This window comes from Anolis sagrei, chromosome 2, assembly GCF_037176765.1.
Source record: "Anolis sagrei isolate rAnoSag1 chromosome 2, rAnoSag1.mat, whole genome shotgun sequence".
Lineage (NCBI taxonomy): Eukaryota > Metazoa > Chordata > Lepidosauria > Squamata > Dactyloidae > Anolis > Anolis sagrei.
Genome location: NC_090022.1, coordinates 56,592,722 through 56,617,222, shown reverse-complemented (window position 1 = coordinate 56,617,222; position 24,501 = coordinate 56,592,722). Strand labels below are relative to the sequence as shown.

The 24,501-nt window shown below is 38.7% G+C and overlaps 1 protein-coding gene across 1 annotated transcript in view; it reads left to right on the top strand.

Moving 5' to 3' along the window:
* The window catches only part of COL7A1 (collagen type VII alpha 1 chain), a 135,570-nt gene that overhangs the window by 5,677 nt on the left and 105,392 nt on the right, over nt 1-24,501 (top strand). Inside the window, exons 2-14 of the mRNA XM_067464786.1 lie at nt 3,376-3,469; nt 6,339-6,519; nt 7,123-7,282; nt 8,302-8,395; nt 10,059-10,217; nt 10,631-10,794; nt 12,188-12,317; nt 13,387-13,506; nt 15,420-15,569; nt 18,440-18,559; nt 20,869-21,015; nt 21,647-21,757; nt 22,877-23,026. Coding sequence (XP_067320887.1) covers nt 3,385-3,469; nt 6,339-6,519; nt 7,123-7,282; nt 8,302-8,395; nt 10,059-10,217; nt 10,631-10,794; nt 12,188-12,317; nt 13,387-13,506; nt 15,420-15,569; nt 18,440-18,559; nt 20,869-21,015; nt 21,647-21,757; nt 22,877-23,026 — 1,771 coding nt within the window. The 5' untranslated portion in view covers nt 3,376-3,384. The remainder of the gene's footprint in view (nt 1-3,375; nt 3,470-6,338; nt 6,520-7,122; nt 7,283-8,301; nt 8,396-10,058; nt 10,218-10,630; nt 10,795-12,187; nt 12,318-13,386; nt 13,507-15,419; nt 15,570-18,439; nt 18,560-20,868; nt 21,016-21,646; nt 21,758-22,876; nt 23,027-24,501) is intronic.

Sequence of the window (24,501 nt, the reverse complement as noted above, 5' to 3'; positions counted from 1 at the left end):
GCTATGAATCCAGCACCATCACTTTCCTTCTACGCATGCTTTTTAAAAGCAATCTTTGCCGGTTGAAGAGGCCTGCTAGTTTCCAAAGGTAGTATGATGTATTTTGTAATTTTTCAGCAGAACAAAGTCAAACAAATAATTATAGAAGGGGTGACGATTTGTCTGTCCCAAGTTCATACTGTATCTGCTGTAATTATCTTTTTTCTTTTCTCACATGAATTGCTCTCAACTGTGTTACCCCGTGGCTGCATTGTCTCCTACTCAGGCTCAACATCAACTTCAAATTTCTGGCCAATTGTTCTTAAAGCTCTCCACTTTCACGCTTCACAAAGGATGAATTCAGTCTTCCAAGAGCAGCCCATGGCTTGGTCTAAAACCTGTTCACTGGGTAACAGCAGCTACAGGGAGATCTAGTTGTTTGTAATGAACTGTTGCCCTGGGAAAACATAATAATGCTCATATATTCAGTCAGTTGTAAGGTGCAATAAAGTGTGTATTATAGTGTGGCTAGAATCTAAAAATGACAACCTGTGCATACATTCGTAGTCACCATAGAGTGAACCAGTGTAGTGAATTTGATTCATTTGGGGATCTGAGAATTTTTACATTAATGGCTAATTCTAAAGGCCATTAATTTGAGGAAAGCAGCCCCTGGTTTCAATTTTCTTCTGCCCTTATCAGAATGATAAGGAGTCATAGCATTTTGTGGAAATTAGGTTGCTTTCTCTTATTTTAATTGATGTATTCACAAATTTGATTATTATCCAAATACCATATATACCAAGTATAAACTGACTCGAATATAAGCCGAGGCACCTAATTTTACCACAAAAAACTGGGAAAACCAATTGACTTGAGTATAAGCCGAGGATGGGAAATGCAGCAGCTACTGGTAAATTTCAAAATAAAAACAGATACCAATGCAATTACATTAATTGAGGTATCAATAGGTTAAATGTTTTAGAATATTTACATAAAACTGTAATTTAAGATAGGACTGTCCAGCTCTGATTAAACCATTATTCTAACCTTTTTCATTGTAAATGTGCTTATGTATCCTTCCAATAATAATACAGTAAAATAATAATAATAATAATAATAATAATAATAATAATAATAGAGTAAAAAATGGAAATGTAATAATAACAGTAATAATAGAGTAAAATAATAAATATAATAATAACAATAATACATAGAGTAAAATAATAAATGTAATAATTATTATAATAATAGTGTAAAATAATAAATAGCCATGGCCCATGGCTATTTATTAGCCAAGGAGGACTTTTTCAGCCTAAAAAAAAGGGCAGAACAACTAGGCTTATATTGGAGTATATACAGTATATGTATTTATGTCATTATTTATTTACGCATATAAGTCTTATATCAAAAGACTTCTAAACTGCATCTCCAAACAAGTTCTCCAGCTGGTTCTTAAACTGGTCAATAAAACATTAATATTCAAAGAGCTGTTGATTTACTTGATATCCCCTTGGACCATATCTGAACCATAGATATTGGCTGTTTTCCTAGTCATTACTTCATTGCCTGAAGTGAGTAAGACAATGTCCTTTTTCTGTTCTACCTATGGAACCTGACCCCTCCCCCAACCTCACTGATTTATAGTTCTCCAAGGACACCAGGATAAAGATACAATTTTTATTTGACTGAACCTACAAAATTCCAGCAGAGAACAATACTGGAAGGCAGACCAGCAACCTCTACTCTCCCCTAAAGACTATTTTTTTATTAAATGTCTGCAGATATGGACTCATATAAAGACTCCAACCCTTTAATAAAATACTTTTTCTTATAACTTTCTGTCTACCTTGTATCCTTTATCCTACTCTTATATTATCAAATATGTATCAAGTATATGATTTTTGCCCAGGCAAGCCACAGGGGTCTTTGCCTTCTTGCTGACCCTGCTGACGAATTTCCTAGACATATGGGACTGGGCACATTCCCCCAACTACCTAGAGAAAGGTGACAATCGGGACCCGTTGTGTACATACATGGATCAGCAGGCAGTTTCTGCTCCTAATCTGATAGCTCCAGCCGATATTTGTCCAGCTGATTGTCTCAATTACACTGAGAGATTGTTGGCTGAGGAAACAGACTCCAAGTATGTGCACTCATTAAAATCCTTTATTTGACATCCAAGTCTTGATTGAAGAAGATCATCACCTTTTGTTCCAAAATCCCTCTCCCTTATTTTTCCCAGGACACTTCCTCATTATCAGAAACAATTAAACTAAATCAAAAACTCATTAGCATTTCCCAATATGGACATGGACTTTCCGGGGTTTGCCTCCTCCCTGGAGAGCCACCTCTCCACAGCTGATTGGCTCTCCCCAGTCCAATCTCTCATCATCTCCTCCCTGCAAGGGAATCCCCACTTGAAGGAGCAACTTCACCGGAGTACCGGCCAATCAGGGCACAGATTCAGACTGGCAGAGCGGGAAGTTTGAATAGCTGTCATGTGTATAAACTTCATGTCTCTGTATTTTGTGTTATACTTGTACATTTTGTCATCAGCCATACAGGCATCTTTTATGGCTGAATTAAAATAAACCTTCGTGGCTTGTCTTTACCTGGTGTGGTGTTCTTAGATATGATCTGGAACTTTGGGCTTTAGTGTAAACACTCACCAGGCATAGATCTTCCTTATCCTCAGTCCTAACTTAAATTTTACCTCAACCACACTGGTACATGAGTCTGTGTTGACATAGATGGTGGGACAGCTTCCTCCCCGACATCGTAGGTCAACCAGTCAGCTAAACTTAGGGAATGCAGGTTTCCTGGAGGATTTCTCTGGGAAAGAGGAGCAGTTTCAGAGCCCTCACTGCTGACTCATCCCTTCTGGGCTTCTGCCTAACACTGCCTAAAAAGTAGGTATGGCACTGCTAAGGATCCTTGTTTGGATGTATGTTTCATTGAACTCAGTGGTAAATGTGGGCAGGATCAACTGTTGAAGTAATTCAGCAGATGTCTCATTCCAACTGAAGGTGGCAATGCTTAGAAATGCCTATAAAATGGGATTTAGAATTGAAATGGGCAGGAATAAGTTAGACACATCTGAATTTTGTGTAGCTGGAAACTTTATCCATTTGCTTTTCCAGTTTTGGTATTACAGTTGCTTTGCATGTTATCTTTTAGATATTATTTAAAATGTGTGTATTTGATAACAGAACTCAATGTTGTTGAACATTATAGTGTTACCATGCACTTGAAGGTGGATGCTTATTTACTCTCCAGTTGAATTATGGATTGAAAGTAATTCTTCTGAAGCAACTTGACAGTGGTCTTCTTTTGAGATTCATGTCTCTTTTTGCCTCAGCTGAACCAGCCATTTTCTCTTGTTTTCTCTTGCAGACACTCACAATGAGAGGGGACGTGCTGTTCCTCACTGCGCTCCATGCCACGTTTCTTGCTTCATCACAAGTTGCAGCTCAGAAAAGGGGGAGATGTAGGTGGATCCTTATTGACATAATGTTATGGGATTGACTGTCATTCAGAACAAATGCTTTGCAGGCTTAAGATCATGAAACACATTTCGTTGAATGGATCTGAGATGTTGTCAGAGAGAAAACTCTGCTTGGGAATATGGAGACCCATGTACAGTCTTAGGATCATAGGAAGCTTCCTGGAGCATACCATTTTCATAGCACTGGTGCATGCCTAACTGGAAAAAGTTATTTGGGACTACAGTTCCCAGAATCCACCAGTTAGCATGACCATAATCATGGTGACTGGGGATTCTGAGGGTTGCAGTCCTAAACGGTAATCTTTCCCAGATTCCAACAGACCTCTACCTCTGAGGATGCTTGCCATAGATGCAGGCGAAACGTCAGGAGAAATGCCTCTAGAACATGGCCATATAGCCCGAAAAAACCCACAAGAACTGAGTGATTCCGGCCATGAAAGCCTTCGACAATACATTTTCCCAGCTCTGTCCATGTAGTTCAGTGTTTTCAGCACTGGCTTACAGTGGCTCTTCTAGGTTTCTAAAACGGAGCTTTCTGAACCTTACCTGGACAGTCCAGTCACTGTTCCTCCAACAATCTGAATACAAAACCCATATTCTGAATACAAAATCCAAAGGTGCCTGGCCTGACGCTGAATTAAATTTTGAACTGGTTCATGATACTTAATGAAGTGAGATTGAAATGCACACATATCAGCCAGGTGCCTGCCCTGAAAGAATATAGTATAATTATCAAGAGGAAAAAGAAAAGCATAGCTGACAAATGCTTGCACAGACTGTAAATATGACCCAAAGTGTCTGGAGACAAGTATTCTACAAGAAGCAATGCTGTGCTGATCATTTTGATGCAAACACACATGTGTAACAGTTTTCATAATGTTACAGAGATTTAACACTTTAGGAGCCCTTTTGAAATAGTCATGTTATAGCACTTAAAAGGCATGATGATGATACTTTATTTATAACCCGCTCTATCTCCCCGAGGATTGCAGTGATTTTTTCAAAAAGTAATAGCCTCTTTGCTGCCTTTTTAGTTACAAGTCTTCCACACTTCTAGCTTTTAATTATTATTTTTTTACAATTTCTGAGTTTCCAAGAAATGAGTTTTTTGGTGCAAAATAAAAATTTAAAAATTCCTTGTATATGTTTTACTGAAATAGTCACTCAGGTGAAATGCCCATTCCTGTCCTACACAATTTCCCATCATTCCAAAATGCAGACAGATAGTGTGAAAAATCAATTGCAATTTCATTAGTAAACATACAGTGAAAGAGGAGTAACTGACAAACATGATTTTGCCCATCTCGGTGGACCTAGAAACTAAAGATAAAAATGCTTCTTGTAGGTTTTCTGCAATGATGTTTATATTTTGCTGGGGAAAGGCCACTGCAGTGACTTTCTCTGCCATTGCATTTTTAAAAGTGTCTTCTCTGGCCCATGTTTCCAGACCAAATTCAGTATGATATCAGGAGTCCCGTTGTTCCTTCATGTTTCATGCAATATCTCATGGTTGTAGACAGAGCCACTTTTTCCCGTACATTCTCCAGAAGGGGAAAGCCCATGGCTTGATGCATTTGTTTCCTTGTAGCAGTAAAATCTCTTGTAGCTCCACTGAGATAGAGTAGGCAACTTCAGTGCATCTGGATCCCATCCCAAGTTCTGCCTCTCAGATCCCATCATTGACGGTGCATGCTTGCCAATACACATTGACAAACTTCAGTGCCAAACAACAATGATTTTCATGATTTCCAAGTAAAACAACGCATGTGAGGAATAAATGCATTGTGATGCAGTGCTACTCCAAGGTTTCTGCCAGTGGTAGTTAGTGAGATGAGGTCAGTAGAAGGGTGAATCTGCTCTAGATGTTACTCTGAATGTTAAAGGAACTATCCAAGGTTCTGAACCCTATTTCCAATAGATTTTCATCACCTTAGATAGGTCCTTAAATATATCTTTTGAAATATTGGCTAAAACCCAAAACCATGTGGAAGCCACCAGACCTTGTTGCTTTTGGCATTGTGGTTCTAGTTAAAATGAGATATGCGTCTCTTGTTTTAACAAGAAAATGTCAACTTTAAAATCATAGTACTAGTGGCATTTGGTGATGCAGCATTGAATTTTTTTTAATGGTAGCAAATGTTTTGTAGGCTAAAAAAATGACTTCCATTGAGATATTGAGATTAGATATCAAGATTTTTGAACTTTTGGAGAGGCCTGCACTTCTCTTTAGGACTGGGGAAATGAAATCTTTAATGTCTATGTGTAAATGAAGTCTCCCTCTCACTGAAGAACAGAATTTCCCGATCCATCATTTTGTCTATAGTAAAGTATTTAAGGAAAGTTGCATATATCTTACTGTAGCGAGCCTTCTAAATTTTCCTGTTTTCTCAGATCTCAATAGTTCTTCATAGTACATTTTTTTCATCTTCAAGATCACCCATTAATCCAGGGCTCCTATCTTTTCTAAATAGTGGAGATTGGAGATCAAACTATAGCTCTAATGTGTGATAATTGGGAAGGAGCCCAGATAGCCTGTTGGAATGGAAATGTTTCTCCTTACCTCAGTTAGAGTTGGAGCCCCATGCCAGCTCTTTCTGATTATTTAACTTCAAAGGAATGTAATATAAATGAGGCACTGAAGATATCTTACTTTAAAGGATATTTCAATGACATATGTACATTTGTCATTGAAATATCAGTTACATTTGTGTGTAACTGAAAACAGAATCAGAAAATGTCACACTAGTCTGAGAGTATACACAACCTTTGCTAAAAAGAACATATGAGATAGGATGTGAGTCCTGGTACATGACGTAAGTTGTGGTGATGACTCTTGACTGTTTCTTTGCAGCAATATGCACCAATGTTTATTTGGCTGACATTGTATTCCTGGTGGATGGATCCTCTAGCATTGGAAGAGCAAACTTCCGCATGGTCCGGTCCTTCATGGAAGGGCTGGTTGTTCCGTTTGTCAATGTGGTGGGTGAGAACAGGGTGCGTTTTGGAGCTGTGCAGTACAGTGATGACCCCAGGTGAGTCCCATTTTCTTTTGCTTACAATGCTAATCATATTAGAAAAATCTGGAGGTCATGCAGGGAAAACTCCTGCCTGAAATCCTGGAGAGAAACAGTCAAGGCCAACAATCCTAAACTAGATGAAGTTGATATATAGCAGATTCCTGTTTTCTGATGTCCTTATCCAGCATAGCTTTCAAATGTTAGGCTACAGTATTTTGGGCTGCCCAAAATTTCCAGGAGAATGAAAACAATGTCTAGGATATCAAACCATTTTAAAGCTGGCAAGTGGCTGGCTTTGGGGCTGCTTGTTAAGCACCAGAAACTGGCTCCCAAAAGAATGTGATGTGTTTATTTTCAGGTCCAAGTCCTCTAGGAACTTTATATTATTCTTTTAAAATATATTAACAAGAGATCTGCCAGAGATCTAACTATTCCATTCATAATGTAAGAAAATTCCTCAAGATCCTCCACTAAGAATCCACCTATAAGTCATCCTGTAGATACGAGAAATCCACCTATAAGATGATGTCATAATGTAAATTCTGAAGCAGAGATAGATTTAAAATATTAGATTTTCTGGTTCAATTCCCCTTTTATCTCATTTCATTTTGATCTCAGGACGGAGTTCACATTCTCCGACTTCCTCAATGGGACAGATGTGATGAGAGCTGTTCGAGAGATGGCCTACAAGGGTGGAAATACACGTACTGGTGCAGGCCTCCGTTTTGTGGCAGACAACTTCTTTGGATCCAATCAGCTGAGACCAGAGGTTCCAAAGGTACCACCAGAGAATCATTTTTTGAGGCACATCAGAGACAGATAAGTGTTATCAAGGTCATAAGCTTACAGGGTTTCTCAGCTCTGTGAATCTGTCAGACACCAGCTTTTACTTACTTACTTACTCATTTGTTTATTTAATGAATGATATAGGGACTCAAGATAGCCAATGTAATGAAATGAAAGTATTCACTGTTAGTATTTCTGGGGAGGTTGACAAAGAGAGAACTCTAAAATTGTCAAGATCTAAGTGCCCTCTGTGCATATCCTGTTCAGACACTGTCGTGCTCAGTCAGGCAACACTCAATAAATGCAGGAAGACTAAATATTATTCTTTATCAACTTGGAATCCTCCAGATGTTTTGGGAGGCATCCCTAGTCAAAATATCTCTTAAAACATCCTAAGTAGGCAGGATCAGTAGCCAATTTTTTCCTGATAGTCAGTGACTTAAATTAAGCCAGAATCATTCTCCAGAGAAAAATCCATGGATATTTTTGCACAAAACTTCCTGTTTTCTCCACTAGTGAATGTGGGAGCAGAGAGAGTACTGCGAAGGAGGGAGAAAAAGTACTTTAATGGCTTGCAAGAGAGAATAAAACAATTAAGGATTTTCATCTCTAATTGACAAACTGTCTTTCCAGGCTAGCAAACAAGCAACTTCTGCTGTTTTGGGGCCTTTCCACACAGCCACACTCAGATAATGGCATATCTGAGTCCACACTCAGATAATGTGGGATTTTCTGCCTCAATATTCTGGGATATAGGGCTGTGTGGAAGGGCCTGTAAATTCAGACCTCTTCCACACAGCTGAATAAAACCCCACATTTTCTGCTTTGAACTGGAATACATAGCAGTGTGGACTCAAATAACCCAGATCAAAGCAGATATTGTGAATTTTCTTCCTTGACATTCTAGGTTATATAACTGGGTGGAAGGGCCCTCAAAAAGAGGGACTAGGTGTGCTGGGTGTGCTTGTTGAGGTGTCTCCACATCTTACCTTTTTGTTTTTTACCCTTCAGATATGTATCCTCATAACAGATGGAAAGTCTCAGGATGAAGTTGATCAGGCAGCATTGAAGCTGAAGAATCAAGGGATTAAAGTCTTTGCTGTGGGTAAGTAACCTCTGCACTCAGTATTGGGACCCAGCTAGACTTGCCAGGTCAGGACTATTCAGACCCTGAGATTTAAAGGTACAAACCTGACATCCAGGAATATCTGACAACCATAGATTCCACACAGCCATATAACCCAGAATATCAAGGCAGAAAATCCCACAATATCTGATTTGAACTGGTAGGACACTTATCTGAGTTCACACTACCATGTATTCCAGTTCAAAGCAAATAATGTGGGATTTTATTCAGCTGTGTGGAAGGGGCCCCAGCCAAGAACAATATTATCAAGGCATTTCCCTTTTGTACAACTCTGATACGGGCATATCTTCCCTCAGTCCCTCCTTTCTACCACTTCTCCCCTCATTCTGTTGTTGATGTTGTCCTGAGAGGAAACAGAGCTGAATGGGTGGAACAGATTCATGTCTGCACCAGTCCCTGCTTGCCACAATAGAGTTAGGTGGGGAATGGGAACATTGAAAGCTTGTGATAGGCCTACTATGTTAGTTAACTCTGGAAATCTTCCTCTCTCATAAGTTTGTGCCCGAGGGCAAAGCAGTGGAAATGTACAGCTGAAAATGTGGGTCAGCTGTGGTGCAGCTCTAATGAAGATCTTTGTAGGAAAAGCCCACAGTAACTTCTCTAATGCATTGCATAAACTGTTTTTGTTGCATGCCAGATGGACTGATCCTTTTCCAAGACCACTCTCCCGGTTTTTGAAACTGTTACTTGCAGATACCATTAATTTTAAAACCTTAGCAGCAACCGGATTTTTTCAGCTGTATGCAAGTGCTATACATAAAAGATGAATTGATAGTTGACATCTGGCGTTGTAAGACAAACATGTGGAATTATCTCTTCAATAACAATGAAAGGCTTTCAGTGCTGGCTACAGCATCATGAAAGAAAAGAGAAGGAAAATACCTCATTAGAACAAAAGGAGAGTATACTGTACCAGATTTGTCAAATCCAGAATTTGGTCTACACAGTGACCAGTTGGTTGTCCATGGGAATCCCAGGAGCCTGAAAAGAGAACAACTGTAGCTTCCTGCTTGTGTTTTCCATACACTGACAGGATGGCATTGTTTCTGGGACTCCATCCATTGTGATTAGGGGCCTATTATTGTTGTACTGGCCTTATGAGACTGTTTGGATTCATGATGCAGGTTGAGTGTTATTTGAAATATGTTTGGGGACTGTGGTGTTCTGTATTTTGATTTTTTGCAGATTTTGGAATATTGCATGTACATAATGGAGATGGGACCAAGTCTAAACATGACATTCATTGATTTCATAAAGACCAAATACACATAGACTGAAGATAATTTGCTATTGGTATAGATGTTGTGCATGACACAAACTCTCACTGTCTCAGCCACTCATGTGAACAATCTGGGAGTATTCTGGATTGCAGAATTCCAAATACTTAATCTGTAATTAGAATGTCGATAAAGCTTTTTAATTGGCTTGCAGTCATTTCGTCTCTATATTGCTCACTGGATGTAGTTAAGTTGCGAGAAGGCTTATTTTAGCCAGTGAATGGCACCATTTTCCACCCAGATTTGAGTGAAGAGGATCCAGCACATAGTTATATTTCCTTCAGGAATGGCCTGTTTTGACGATGGCCCTCCCTTCTTTATTTCTCTTCTCTTCCCCAATTTAGGCATCAAGAATGCAGACCGCAAGGAGATTGACAGAGTTGCCTCCACACCCACGGAAGATTATTCCTTCTATGTCAATGATTTTAAAATCCTGTCCACTCTGCTGCCATTGGTGTCCCGGAAGGTGTGTTCCAGCACAGGGGGCATACTACAGATTCCAGGTAAAAAGCATTGGAGAGGGACAAATGGCATCTGTTCTTACATGGCTTAGCTTTTTTGTCTCTCCCTCTGGCAGTTGTCAGGGGAGGGTTCAGCCCTGCCTGGCCCTGTTTCCATGGAAATCTCTCAACTCTGAGTGGTCCTAGAAGAAAGTCTTAATCTAATCAGTGTTGATACTCTGGGAAGATGACTGGTTTTGACCTAACCCCGCTGTTGGTTTAACCTTGCCCTGCGGGTTGGGTGGTCACCATTCAATCCCATTCCTTTTCAGGGGTTGTTGCTAGTGTCACCATTCTTCACGCCCTTTCAGCTTTCTGAAAATCTGAGGCTTTGTCCTCTCTCCGTATCAGGCCTGTGGTGAGCTGTCAAGAAGGAGCCTAATTTCCCCCTCTCTGCTTGGGTTTTTCCTCTAAAGGCACACAGGCGTATGTTGGCCCTTCCAACCTGGTCTTTTTGGATCAGCGCCCTGACATGCTGAGAATCCGCTGGACTGCGGCCGGGGGCCCTGTCACAGGCTACAAGGTGCAGTACGTCCCTCTCACGGGCCTGGGGCAAGAAGTCACGGCCGAGAGGCAGGAGGTGAGCCCTGCTCCTATTGCAGTCTTCTGAGGGTTTATGCAAATAGGTGATGGAAAAGATTTGACCCAAGTTACAATTCTTGCTGAAAATATCCCCCTTTCCATCTCCTTGTCCTTGGAAATTTTGTTCATTTTGAGGTTCACAGTACATTTTGGAGAATTAAGATCTGCACAAGTCCAAACGATAAAAACTAAAGATAAAATGAAAATGCAAATAAGCTTCAGAGAAATAGCACAAAAGTCAGTCTATTTTTGTTGCTTCAGATAACCCGGAGTTTTCACAGCTTTCTGCAACTGCCTCATTAGCAAACATTCATACTCCTGAATAGGCTTGTGTGACCTCTCGTGTCACACTAGCTTCTCTTATATCTCCTGACTTTGGCAATGAATTGGTAATAAAAACAAAACTAATGCAGTTTGGATAGTCATGATCTTTTTTGACAGTAGTATAGACTGTCATGGGAGCTGTTGGGCTCTTCTTCATTGGAGGTATTTAAATGGAGATTAGATTACAATCTATCAGTGATGCTGTTATTTGCATCGAATAAGGAAACAGGCTAATTGAACTCCAAGGTACCTACCATGTTTTTCTATCCTATATCAAGACCTTTGAAATAGCAATTCTTTCTTTCGTAGTGAAAGCATCAGTTTGGTGCAAATTAGGGAGAGAAGGCAACACTGTTTGTTAAGTGAGATTTTTACCTGACTTAGTCTGAATTTTTGAAAGTTATTGTGAGAAGGGCTTGCTTTTGCTCTTCAGCTTGCACTCTACCTTTCTAATAAAAGACAGTGTGGTATGGAGGTTAGAATGTTAAATCTGGAAAATCCCCGTGCATGCACCCACATAACCATTACATTCACTGAGTTCTCAAAACTAATTTGTTATTGTTAGCATGACTGCTTATTATGTAAATATAATGGAAATTATTACTTTTTAAAGCAATCAAGAGTGGTCTGAAAATTAGGATTCTTATCTCATGTAAAATCTTCCAGCCTGCAAAAAAGAGATAATTTCAGTGCAAAAACCTTACTAGGCTTCAAATGATCTCTTATCACTGATTGAAGGTAAAGAATTTACCAAAAATTGGAAAATCATTTCATTCTTCCCGTTGTTGCTTCCTCACGTTTCATTGTTGTTATGTGCCTTCATGTCACTTCTGACTTATGATAACCCCAAGGAACTCCTATCATAGAGTTTTCTGGAGCTGACTGTGTATGACTCACCTCAGATGAGTGGGAAATCAAACCCTGGTCTCCAGAGTTGTAGTAGAAGGCTACGTCATGCTGTCTCTCTCCCATGTATGTGCATAAAATGGATACATGTGCAGGTGGAATAGAAGGTATTAATTGTAATATCTGATTGGAAAAACAGATCTCATTTTTCTCTTGAACAGATTAGTTTGGGACCTGATGAGACTAGTACTGTGCTCAGTGGTTTGAGGGCAGGGACAGATTACCAGGTCACTGTTATTGCCCAGTATACCAACATCATTGGAGAATCAGTTACTGGGAAAGGACGCACACGTGAGTAATAACTACTTTTTAACAACACTATTTGAGACTTGTTTGAAATTACCTGATATGTCTATGTCTGGAGACACCACACAAGAGCCTAATTTAGCTTGCCCTGTTGGAGTGTCCTCTTTTTGGTATAGACTACAAGTACCATCATGCACAGACAGCATGAGTGATAGACACATTAGCCAGGGATGATGCCTGGGATGATGAAGTTGTCTGAAGCTATTGCTGCTGCCCTCCTAGATTTTGTAACTTGACTGCAGTGATTTGTGTGTCCACTGGAACTCCTAGTTCTTGTTACAAGTGACGGTATAGTAGCATGAATATTCCTCTTTACAGTGTTCATGATTTTACCAAGGCTGGGAAACCTTTGTTTCTTCAGATGTTTTGGACTTCAGCTTCCATAATTCCTCTCCGATGGCCATGTTGTCTGAGGCTGCCTGTAAGCCAAAATATTTGGGAGGCCAAAAGCCACAAATGCCATTTTATAGATTATACAAGCAGTGAAAGTTTAATTTGTTTTGGATTATTTGATTGTTAACAATCCCAATGCTATTTGCCAGTTGGGCACTATATAAATCCAATAAATACTTAGCTTCCCTTCAGCTTTATATGACTATTTATTTCATTAGTATTTTATATGAGAACGAGAAAGATTTCCAGGGAAGGAAGGAGAAAGAGAAGAGGCAGTCATCAAGAGTAGTTAAAAGATAGGCTTGTACTGGTGTATGTTTGTATGTGCCTAAATGGATTGAAAGTGAGTCCCCTTGGTGCAGTTTGGGATTAAAGAAGAATTCTAGTTCAGCAAAACTTTGTTACTAATCTGCAAAACAGATCTGAAATCAAAAGGTTAGCACTCATGCAAAACATATAAATTTATTTCTTTCCAGAGCAATGCATTTCCAATAGCTCTTGTTCTTACATCTTTATGCCTTCTGTGAGTCTCCTAGTGAAACTCTGAAAAAATCTGAAGAAGTTTTAAATAATCTGAGACAAGAACAGTAGTGACTGTGATAAGCAAAATACATTGAAATTCTCCCACTATTTTTCTTTCCATTCCTACTTTCTTTTACAGAGGTGCTATCTGGAGTGACAAATTTTCGAGTGTTAGAAGCAGGACCATCCTTCCTTCGACTCTCTTGGGCAGGTGATCTGGGCGCCATACAGGGCTACAGGCTCACATATGCAGCAAGAGGTTAGTGAAGAGATAGGAAGGTAGAAGGCTGAGTTTAAAAAATACTGGGCATGGAAGAGGACCCAGGTCTCATACCCCCAGCTTCCTGAAATAACTGGATCCCGTTATCAAGCAAGCAAGCAAGCAATCTTTCAAGATTCCCATGCCATTTCCTGTGCTGTGCCTGTTTTGAATTGGCACCTGGAGCTGCCCCTCCCCAGCCTGCAGTCATCCCAGTGCTTATTGCCCTGGCAGCTCTCCCAGAGCCTCACCCTCTGCCTGGCCGCACCTGCTGCCATAGCAAGAGAATGTGGGCCCCTGGGCACCAAAAGGGTGCTGAGCTCAGCAGAACCAAGCACTACTCTCTGATGCTTTCTTCTGCCTGACTGTAAAAAATTGCAGCACTAGTCACAGCATAGCATATGCCCACCGTCCTATTCAACATCCCATCCATTTTGTCTGCCTACCAATGTTAGCCAGTTACCACCGTGCTCATTCTGAGAATAACTGAAATAGGCTATGTTTTCTGCTTGCAGTAATTTAGCTTCTTACTACGCAAAGGCCTTGGTCCCAGATATACCCAGTGCTGCATTTTCGGAAAAGATCTACATGGACAAATGGGAGAAATGCAGTAGCCTCCTCTACTTTCTTCTAAAAACACAAACATATACTGTCATTTACACATGCATATACTTGTAGGCAAGGGATTATGAGAATTGTTCATACCATTTGGAAGGTTCCCCGCCATTGCTCCAAGTGACTTTTGATCTTTGAATACCAACCATTCTTCTACAGAGCTAGATTATGTCTAAGTTGAGTGTTCATATATGCATTAATTGACTTCTGACTCCCCTGGGAAATTGTTGAAAAACCACATAGACAAGTGGTTCTCAACCTGTGGGTTCCCAGATGTTTTTGGCCTTCAACTCCCAGAAATCCTAATAGCTGGTAAACTGGCGGGGATTCCTGGGAGTTGTAGGCCAAAACACCTGGCGACCCATAGGTTGAGAACCACTGCTCTAACAGGTTCACTAAAAAAATAGTTTATGTTATATCATGAAGTTTGGACATGCACCACGTGAGGTGTCAAAGACTCTGAAATAAAAGATTAAGCTATTAAAATAAATATTATCTGGTAGCAGAAAACAAATCAATTCAACACAAGAAGGTCCTGAAATATTTATTGAAAGCTACATTGTTTTAGTCCTGAAGTCTGAAGTCTGCATTTTTATCCTGACTTCCTATACTTGGCTAACAGACTAGACTTTTCAGTTAATCTTTTAAATTGTACACTCTGACAAACATACTTCATATTTACTTTTAGTTTGCACACTATAGAGTAGCTTTTCCCTACCTAGTTCCCTCCAGGTGTATTCAACTATATATTGTTTTCGGGGGGAGGGGGAGGATTTGATAGGAATGGGGTTGATCAGAGTTCTCTTCAAATCCAACTAGAGATCAATAATTCCCTGCAGTTGAAATCACTTATCTCCTGTACTGAATTCAAAATGTTGTGTGTTCCACTCAGAATGTTATGGTGACTTTCCTATAAGGCAGAAAAGTTTACTGTTCTGGATTGCAGCTTTCATAATTCTTCAGCCAGCATGAGTTCTGACTAAGTAGCAGAATCCTTTATTTGGGGGATTCTGGGAGTTGTGATCCAAAACAAGAGGGTGAGGATCTTGTTCCCCAGAAGCATTTCTCTTCCTGTTTTAGAGGTTCTAACTTTTAGGCTTTCTCCTGTTTTTGACCACTCTGTATTCATTAGATGCAAATCTGAAAACTTCAGACATTCCTATGATGTTGCAGGATAAGAGGCATCTTTTATAACCATCAGTTTTATTCATATAACAGGGGTGGGGGAGACTTATATAACCATCATAGTTCTGTTAAGTGTGTCTCTGAAAACATTTTTTTAAAATTTCTCTTTCAAGGTGAAGCTCAAGCAGAAGAGGTGAATCTTGGGGCAAGAGTTACATCATTCTTGCTCAGCAACCTTCGCCCGAACACTGACTATGTGATCACTCTCTATCCCATCTCCCCACGTCAGACGGTAGCACCTGCTGTAGTGAGTGGCCGAACATGTAAGTCTCATTTGAGCTAAGACAGTCAGAACCTGGAGATTTAGAAAGTTTAATATTAATATTACTATCTAATATTAGTAATGGTAGTTCTAAATGAATAGCTTGTGACCACTTTGCAAAAAGCCAGCCACTCTTTTTTCAGCTTTGAGGACCCTCTTCAAATGATGAAGAGTTAACTCAAGTGGCTTAACACATGCATCATGGGTGGGCCTGTCTAATAGTGCATAGTAAATTGTATGCAGTGTAAAATTAAGCAAAAGTGAAGTACAGTTGGAGGAACTGGCATCCAGTTTCATTTGAACACTGATACAGAGTCATGGCTGTAAACAGGTGAAATTATCTGACATCCAAGGCTTTGTGCAGCCCATAATGGAGCTTCCACTGGCAGTAAGAGGCTGATCCTTTGTGATGTTGCAGTTGAGTAACATAGTTGTGTGTGAGGCAGACACAGCTTCTCAGATAGTGTCGTAACTTTGCTTAAAAGGTAATGTATGAAGGAAGATCTTTGAATAATCATGGAATGTAAATAAACGAATGTCCTAGATCATTTCTTACAGTTTGATGTAAGCAGAAACAGACAATAGGTTGCCAGATAGTACTCTATTTTGCACTTCACACACTTCTCTGGTACGCTGTTTGCACTATCCCTTGCTCTGCTCTTTTATAGCTTGGTCATGCCTATTTTAGTAATCCTGATCATTGGTTTTTGGTGAATCTTGTCTAATGGAGCTTCAGAGCAATCTGTTTTTTTTACTTTTATGTTTAGTGTGTTTTTACCTTGGTTGTATTTTATAATGCTGCTATTTTAATGTTTTTTGTTTTATGGATTGTTTTTTTCCTCTTATGTTTTGTGGACTTTCTGCCCCATATGTAAGCCTCCTCAAGTCCCTTCGGGGAGATGGTGGCAGGGTATAAGAATAAACTTATTATTATTATTATTATTATTATTATTATTAGTTGCGTTTCTAATGTAAGGGAATGGCAGTCAGTATATGCTTTCTGCCATTAACTTTTATCCTGTGGGAAATCACAAAGAGAGGCTTGTACATTATTCGTTCTTTCTCTCACTCATCTCTGGTTTGAGAGAGCGCACCATTCCCTTTGGCTTAATCCAGGAAAGCCTAGGTTCTGAACCATGTATTTCCTACCAAGCTTTTCTTTCCTCCAAACTCCCCCAACAACCCTTTTATTGGTTTCCAGAAACAAAGATTTGCCATTTAGATAAGCTGCTGGGACACTCCTGTTCTTTTGAACATGGAAAAAACCCTTATTTTTCAAAAAACAGAAATTGCTTTTATCCAAATCCAAGTTGTTGGGGTTTTCTGGCATTATTGCCAGTGTGCGCGGCCCTAGAAGGTTACAGGAGCTAAAATTGGCCCCCAGGATGAATTAAAGTTGCCTATATCGGCTTAATATAGTATGATTGCTATGAGTCTCGGTTCAATGCAGTTTTACTTGGCAGTAAGTCATCCTGAGTTCAGTGAGATTTACTTCCAAGTCAGAGTCCACTAGACAGTTTCAGCACAGGGAACTAATAGCTTATTTGAAGCAAAAGTGAGGGTGCTGGGTTTGTTTTCTTTTCCAGTTACTATGAACATTTATAGGATATGTGATCTTTGACTCTTATCATCATACTTTTCTATTTTAAAAGTATTTAACGGGCCTATTTTGCAACAAATAAAGAGTACAAAAATATCAAATGAACAAATAGAGGATTAAAAATCTTACTAAAATTAGAGATGACATACCTTAGTTTGTTTAGACTGGCAAATAGCAAGAAATTTAAGTAAATCCATGTTTAACTGGTATTTGGATAAAAGCAGATACATTTCCAATGAAGAAAATGAAAAGGAGCTACTGAATGAAGATAAAATGAATATTTTGATTTTTCTTTTCCTTACAGCAATGATGTTTAACCTTTGCCGTTCTAGTTTTTCTCAGAAGCCCCATTTAATATAATCAATGCTCTGGGATCATTGGCATGGAAGTGGTAAATATTAGAAAGCACTGCTTTAAAGAACAGGTGGGAATTGTGTGACCAGCAACCTACATATGCACTTCCTGAGCTGCATGCAGCCTTCCAAGGTTGAAGGTTCCCACTGCCCATGTCTCCTCAAAATTTTCGTTCAAGGAATAGTTGGAGCCTTAGAATCCTGCAGAAGACACTATTTGCCTTCCATCTGTATTCAACTAGAAATAGATTTGTTTTTCAAAAGTGATCTATGGAGAGTGAAAATTGGACAGGTTTGGGACCCTTGATAGCCACTCATCCCTGTCTTAGAGGGTCAGATCTGATATCTTATGTCCCCTCTCCATTATTGTTTCCTTCAGACTGGTGTTCTGGGGTACCAGGACATCCATGTGTAGAAGAGATTAGAAGATATTCAGTGTTCTGCTACATGAAACCAGGCTGAATTTAAGCTGGAGAGATAAGATCTTAGAGAAGTTCATTCAGGTCATCTTCGAAAACACAAGCAGTTTGAGTTCATTTGTTCTGTTATTCAGTTATGTTGAAGTATCTTCTTTATCAGCTTCCTCCATCAGTGTCAGATGTATGATTAGGCTAAAGTTACTGCCTTTTCTTTATACAGCCTCTGGATACCTAGAGTTCATATTGAATTTGTAGACTGTTTCACATCTCTTCTGCACAACCTCCATTTTTAAGATTGTTCTTGATCTTTGTCTTTAGCAACAAGTATTTCAGTTTAAATAAGGGACCATGCAGTTGACGCTAGTTACCCACAAGTTTTAATCCTTAATGTTCCACTGTATCTATATTGTTGTATTATCAAAGAATGTCACATTACATGGATGTAATGTGACATCATCTTAAATATCATTTGTTTTGACTTTCACCTTTGTTTCCACAGTGGGTCTGACAGGGGTACAACAACTGTCTGCCCAGAACATCTCCTCCCAGGGCATGCTGGTGACCTGGCGGGGTGTGAGTGGAGCAACAGGATACCGTATTACCTGGGGACTCCTCTCAGGTAAGTGTGTTTACTGATCAGTTTTCTTCCATGGATCTAGCATCAAGATGGTAGAGCAAGTGTAGCCACTTTGGTTAACATGATCTTTTAGATCACTTGACTGGGCCATAGCAGCGTCTAGATACACTTCTTATATGACCAATGCCCTTGTATTTTCAGAATAGTAAATAGAATTTTTAGTTCCCAATTTTTGCACATTGCAGATGCTTTGTGAGATATCTGAGCTTTGGTCATCCTAAAAGAGGAAGACAAATCTTTAATTGAGCATGTATGTTTGAAGGTTTTCCTTAATGCAATTATAAGAAGAGGGGTGTAAAGAATGAGGTTTGAAATCACCCTTAGCCATCCAGAACTAGATTCCAAAGTATTGACCCAATCTAAATGACGTGACAGCAAATACATCACTTAGAACACAGGATAGACTTGCATAAAAATACACTTGGCATTCATCAAAAAGAATTAAAATGCTAAACTATTATATAAAGATCACGTACTATATAATAAATTAGGAGAAAATAACTTGATAATCCTGTTATGCTGTCTTAATTTCTAAAGGTAATATTACTGGCATATTTAAAGATCCCACTATTTATTGATTCAGCAAAGGATCAATGTGAGATGATCAGATTACTTAGATAGATTAAAATTAGATAGTGTCATGTGCTTAAATCTTTATTTGATTTGGTGGGAAGCTAGTCTGTTCAGCTGAGATAATCCTGCAAAGTATTCAGTTTTTCAATAACCTGTCATAACTTTGCAAAGTTCCCTGTTCAAATAAACTGTCAAAATTAACCCCTGCTTCTATTCAAATATAACATATTTTATATGTTAATACTATATATTTTAAAGGGGGTAATAAACAAGTGATTTATATCTGAAACAAAGGATTACTTTGTAGGCAAAAAAGATCACCACTGCTCTATAATTTCAGTGAACGAAGAATAATCCAGTCATGATTGTAGGATCTTACATCTCAACTGACAGTTCACTAGTTATTCATTCTGCACATTGACAGTAGATATTCCATGTTCTATGAGAGCCCATTGTGATTTAGCTGACAGAGTATTGCCATAAAACCCATCAGACTTCCTCACTAAATGCATTCATTCATTCATTTCTATTTTGAACGTAATAGAAGCTGCATGCAGCTGGGAACCCTGTTTTAATTAATAATTTTATAAATTTTCTAGATATGATTATAAACATTTTTGTCCAGTTTTGAAGAATTTATTTTCCATTAAATGTTTATTTTCAACACCCCAAAATTTCATAAAACGTAATTTTTCTGTGCATATAATGCAGTGGTTTGTGCTAATGTTTGTGTGTGTGTAGTAAGTTTATTTTATTCTCCAAAAAAACAAGTTTTTACGAATGAACTTTTCTCAAAGAGTCGCATAATAATAATAATAATAATAATAATAATAATAATAATGGATTATAGCATTTACATACACAACATTCAATGCCTTTATAATTACCGCATATACAATGAGACACACAAACACAAACAAAGGCAGAGGCTTCTCCTTTCATTTCCGGCTTCTGGAGGCAGTGCCCATCTCTGGCTCTGGGAGGTGTTTTTCTCCATTTTCAAGCTGAGGAGCCTATGTTGTTCCCTTCTGGTTATGTGGCTGGCAAATTTTTTTGGAGTGTCTCTTTGCCTTTTCCCGCCAAAGCGGTACCTATTTATCAATCCACATTTACATATTTTCGAACTGCTAGTTTGGCAGGAACTGGAGCTTACCTTTGGGAGCTCACCCCGTTTTGTGGAGTCAAACTGCCAACCTTCAGATCAGCAGTTCAGCCAACCTTTAGGTCAGTAGTTCAGCAGCACAAGGGTTTAACCCACTGCACCACTGTGAAATAATGGGGGGGGGGGGATCTTTCAGTGACTGGCCTTTTCTCAGGTTCTCAGAAATAATAAAATGTGTTAGTGCTTTTTGCATCATTAATGGTCACACATAGGCTTTTGTTCATTTTTAAATGATTATGAGTATAAATATTAATCAGGCCTCTCTGAAGAACAATTGAAGGGCAGGAAGGGGGGCACTGGATTGTGGGACTGGCTCTACCCTTATGGCTTTTGTTCTTATATTCTGTTCAGATGTAATGTCTGACTAGGGATAGAGTCCTATATATCCTCTGTCGAACCTACCATAGTAAACAGCCTTGTGTTTTTTCTCTCTGAATGAGATGTATGTGGTGGACAGACTATTATAAAGCATCCATGGGCAGTCCCATCGTGAGCATGTATTTGTCCATAAAATATATCTTTGCTACCAGGTTTAAAATATTGTATATTTTCTTAGGTCAGGATATTCAAACAGCTGACGTGGACCCTAGCAAAAATTCTTACTTATTGACTGGACTGCAGCCCAACACTGATTACCTGGTGACTGTTGCTCCACTCTACGGACAAGTAGAAGGGCCGAAAGCTTCCATTAGAAGGAGAACTGGTATGTTCCCAATGAAGTTGCTATTGTCATTAGAAGCAGCAGAATCAGAAGTGGTAGTAGTAATATTGGTAATACTTGTACAGTACAACTCATGTGCAGGAAATATGTTCCTGAACTAAGAGGAAACTGTGGATAGTAGTGAACCTTAGTGAAATTATTTATTTCTCCCAGAAGTTATCCTAAAGTAACCCTGGGGGGCCTAAAATATTTCTAGAGATAATATTATGTTGGATGTGAGAGTCTCACTGCTTTAATTGGGCAAAATGAGACTATCAATAAATTCAGCATTCTATTTGTAACCTGATTTGCAATGTGATAACTTAGTTAAACATTGAGATATAAAAATGAAATTTGAGGTGTATTTTCAGGACACAGTTCTGTGTTTCATGGCCAAAGGCTAACACATTTTCCTAACACTGTATTCTCAAGTGGGAAATGAATGCAGAATAGAAAGCAATGGTAATGAGGGTGCAACAGTGCTTTCCATGATAGAATTGGCCACTGAGTGGCTATCTTTTACCCCATATATGTTCTTCTCCAACACTCAATTCTGATGTGTATTTATGAGTGTTTGTCAAAGGCTTTTCTAGGAATCACGATTTTTCTGATCCCTTGTCTTTATTTTGTGTAGAAATAGTTCAAACTTTAAGAACAGTCACTATTGACCCAACATCAATTCAGGTGGCCTGGAATATCATCCCTAATGCCCGCGGCTATCGGCTGGAGTGGAAAAAAGCAACAGGTAGGCTGGTTAACTTACTTAAAATGTGGTGCTGCAGATACTTAGACTCTTAGTCAAAGCCAAAATTATTAAACAGAGATGCTATATAGGGTGTTTGGAAAAGAAGAGCCAAATTTGAAATCCCTATATTTCTGCAACTGTGAGCCACCCAAGGATAAAACTCTTACCACTTGAAAGAATGGGGCATGGAGTTTCCAATGATTACCACAAGAGGCCTCTCCCAGTGCACAAACAACCCCTAGCCTCAGCCGACCACAACATAAGGCCTAATGAGATATTCTCAATTTGCAGGGTTGTTTTTTTTAGATTTGCTTCTGACTCAGAATGATTAATAAAATGTATAAACATTTGTAACTTTTTGTGTAATTGTAACATGTTGCCATTGAGAAATATACCATTTTGAAATTGGGTCCATCATTTTGAAATACCCAGTATTTTGAACATATTAAAAGACGTGACTCCCTAGAAAACAAGGCAATAAGATAAATAGTAGACCATATTATTGGTGGATAGAGCTGAGCAGGGCTGTTGATCTCAAAGTAACTTGGAGGTTTCTGGGAGTCAAGAACTACAAAGGCTTTTCAGTTTTCTGCACTGAATGGAAGTAGACCTTAGAAACATTATCTTTTAAACCCATTAGAATTTATAAAGATGTGTCAAAGGTATGTGAAAAGTATTAAGAGCATGAAAGGATATTTTATCATATGTGATAGGCATGAGAAAAGCTAGAAAGATTTGCATCCAAATATATATAACTTAATACATAAAATTCTGGAGGTTAATATTCAGTTAAAACCTTGACTTTTTTCTCATTGAAATGATGGATGAACAATTGAGAAGGAAGTATAGAAGACGATGATAGTATATTATCTCGGCAGCAAGATGGATATACATGCCATGATGGAAGACTACCATAATACCCTCAGAAGATGACAACTGTTACAATTGAGGGAATTGGCTGAAATGGACAAACTATCAACTTTAACAAGAGAAAAATCATTACAATCATGTTTGAAGGACTAGGAATTCCTAATTGTCTTTTTTCAGATAAAAGAAAATGATTGGGTTTTTATGATGCACATCCCTCACTGTTTTCTTCCCCCTTGTTCTGAACTGCAGGTGTGGAGCCCCCCAAGACTGTGTCCCTTCCTACCAATGAGAACAGCTATACTCTGACAGGCCTGCAGCCAGGCACTGAATATTACATCACTCTCTATACCTTGTATGATGGCAAGGAAGTGGCCACTCCAGTTACCATCTCACAGACTGGTGAGTAAAAGATTTATATATGAAGTGTTCATATATTTACTCCACAGTATTTCTAAAAGCTAGGTAGCAAGTAGACTTGTATAAGACTATTTACAGTAGATCATACCCTCACAATTCCTGGTTTTAGTTTCTTTTTCTCCATTCCTTTTTGTGTGAAAGGGTGATTTATGTCTGCTTGGCACTTTGGAGGATGAGAGAAGCCAAAAATAATTTTCTTTGTTTTGCTAGCCTTTGTGGTTTTTTCTCTTTTTGTTGTTGTTTTTTTGACTGCTTCTCATAAACTGTCTTGGCACTTTGAAGAGCTAGAAGAGCCAAAATAATTTGCTTTGCAAGCATTGATTGCTTCTTCTGTTTTTCACCGTGTTTGTTTTTTGCCTACTTCTCAAAAGCAAAGAGGTATTATCTAGTACATATGAATCTTAAAGGTCAGGATGTTGTAGCTCCATTTGTAACAATAACATTTTTAAAAGTGAGTAAAATTTGTAAATATTTTCTGAATCAACAATACTTCTAATTTGTCAAATATGTGTCTTTTAATCCAAGAGAAACAATACACAATGTATTTTGGGTTCTAAAGTAACAAAATCATGTTCATCTGTAAAAGGAGTTAGTATTTCATTTGTTTTCAATTTTTGCAAAATTCTCACTTTTTTTCTGGTACAAAACAGGAAAGACAATCTGTTTTCTTCCCCATAGATTCAAACTTTCTAGAAATATTACATCACTACTTGCCAGAAGTTTAACCCTTATGTAAAGGGTGACCTTGTTTAGATAATGCATTTTTTTTATAACTGGAGAGACTGAAGGATATAAGCTGAACAGATGCCAGGTTTAGAAAATTAGAACATAAATTAATTCTTTCCTTTTCTGAATCTTATGGCGTTTTGGTGAACTGGTTGTCTTTAAGGCAAATTCACATTCTTGGAAACAAGTTCATTTTCCAGCAGTAAATACCTCCTGAACATTTTGAGATGAGTTGCTCTTCCCTCCCTGACCAGTAGGAATGATACAGACCTTTAAGAAGGACCCTCTAGTGAGCGACTCCTGGTAAAACCAGTCTTCATTCCTGCCTCAAGTACCACCACAACCACAGAAACAACCATGGACCCATCTACATACTGAACATTTAAAGCAGTTTTAAATCAGTATTGAAGAAGGTGGATTTACTGTGCAGATAATTACATAGAAAAATTTGGAACTAGTTTGAGGTCCAGATAGTGATATCACTAACCACAGAGTATTGATACACATTAAGGTCTTTCTTTCATGCTATTTTGTGGGAGTCTATTGTCTTGCTGCCACAGTTTGAAGCTAGCTTTGAACTGTGTCAAATGTTCAGTGTTGGTCAGTATAGATGGAAACTTATGCTCCCATTTTCTAAATTATTTCCTAACATCCTGCATCGATTTACATAGTCGTATTCCAGGTTAACATAATGTCTTTGTATTCATTGTCAGAAAGGCCAGAAATCAAAT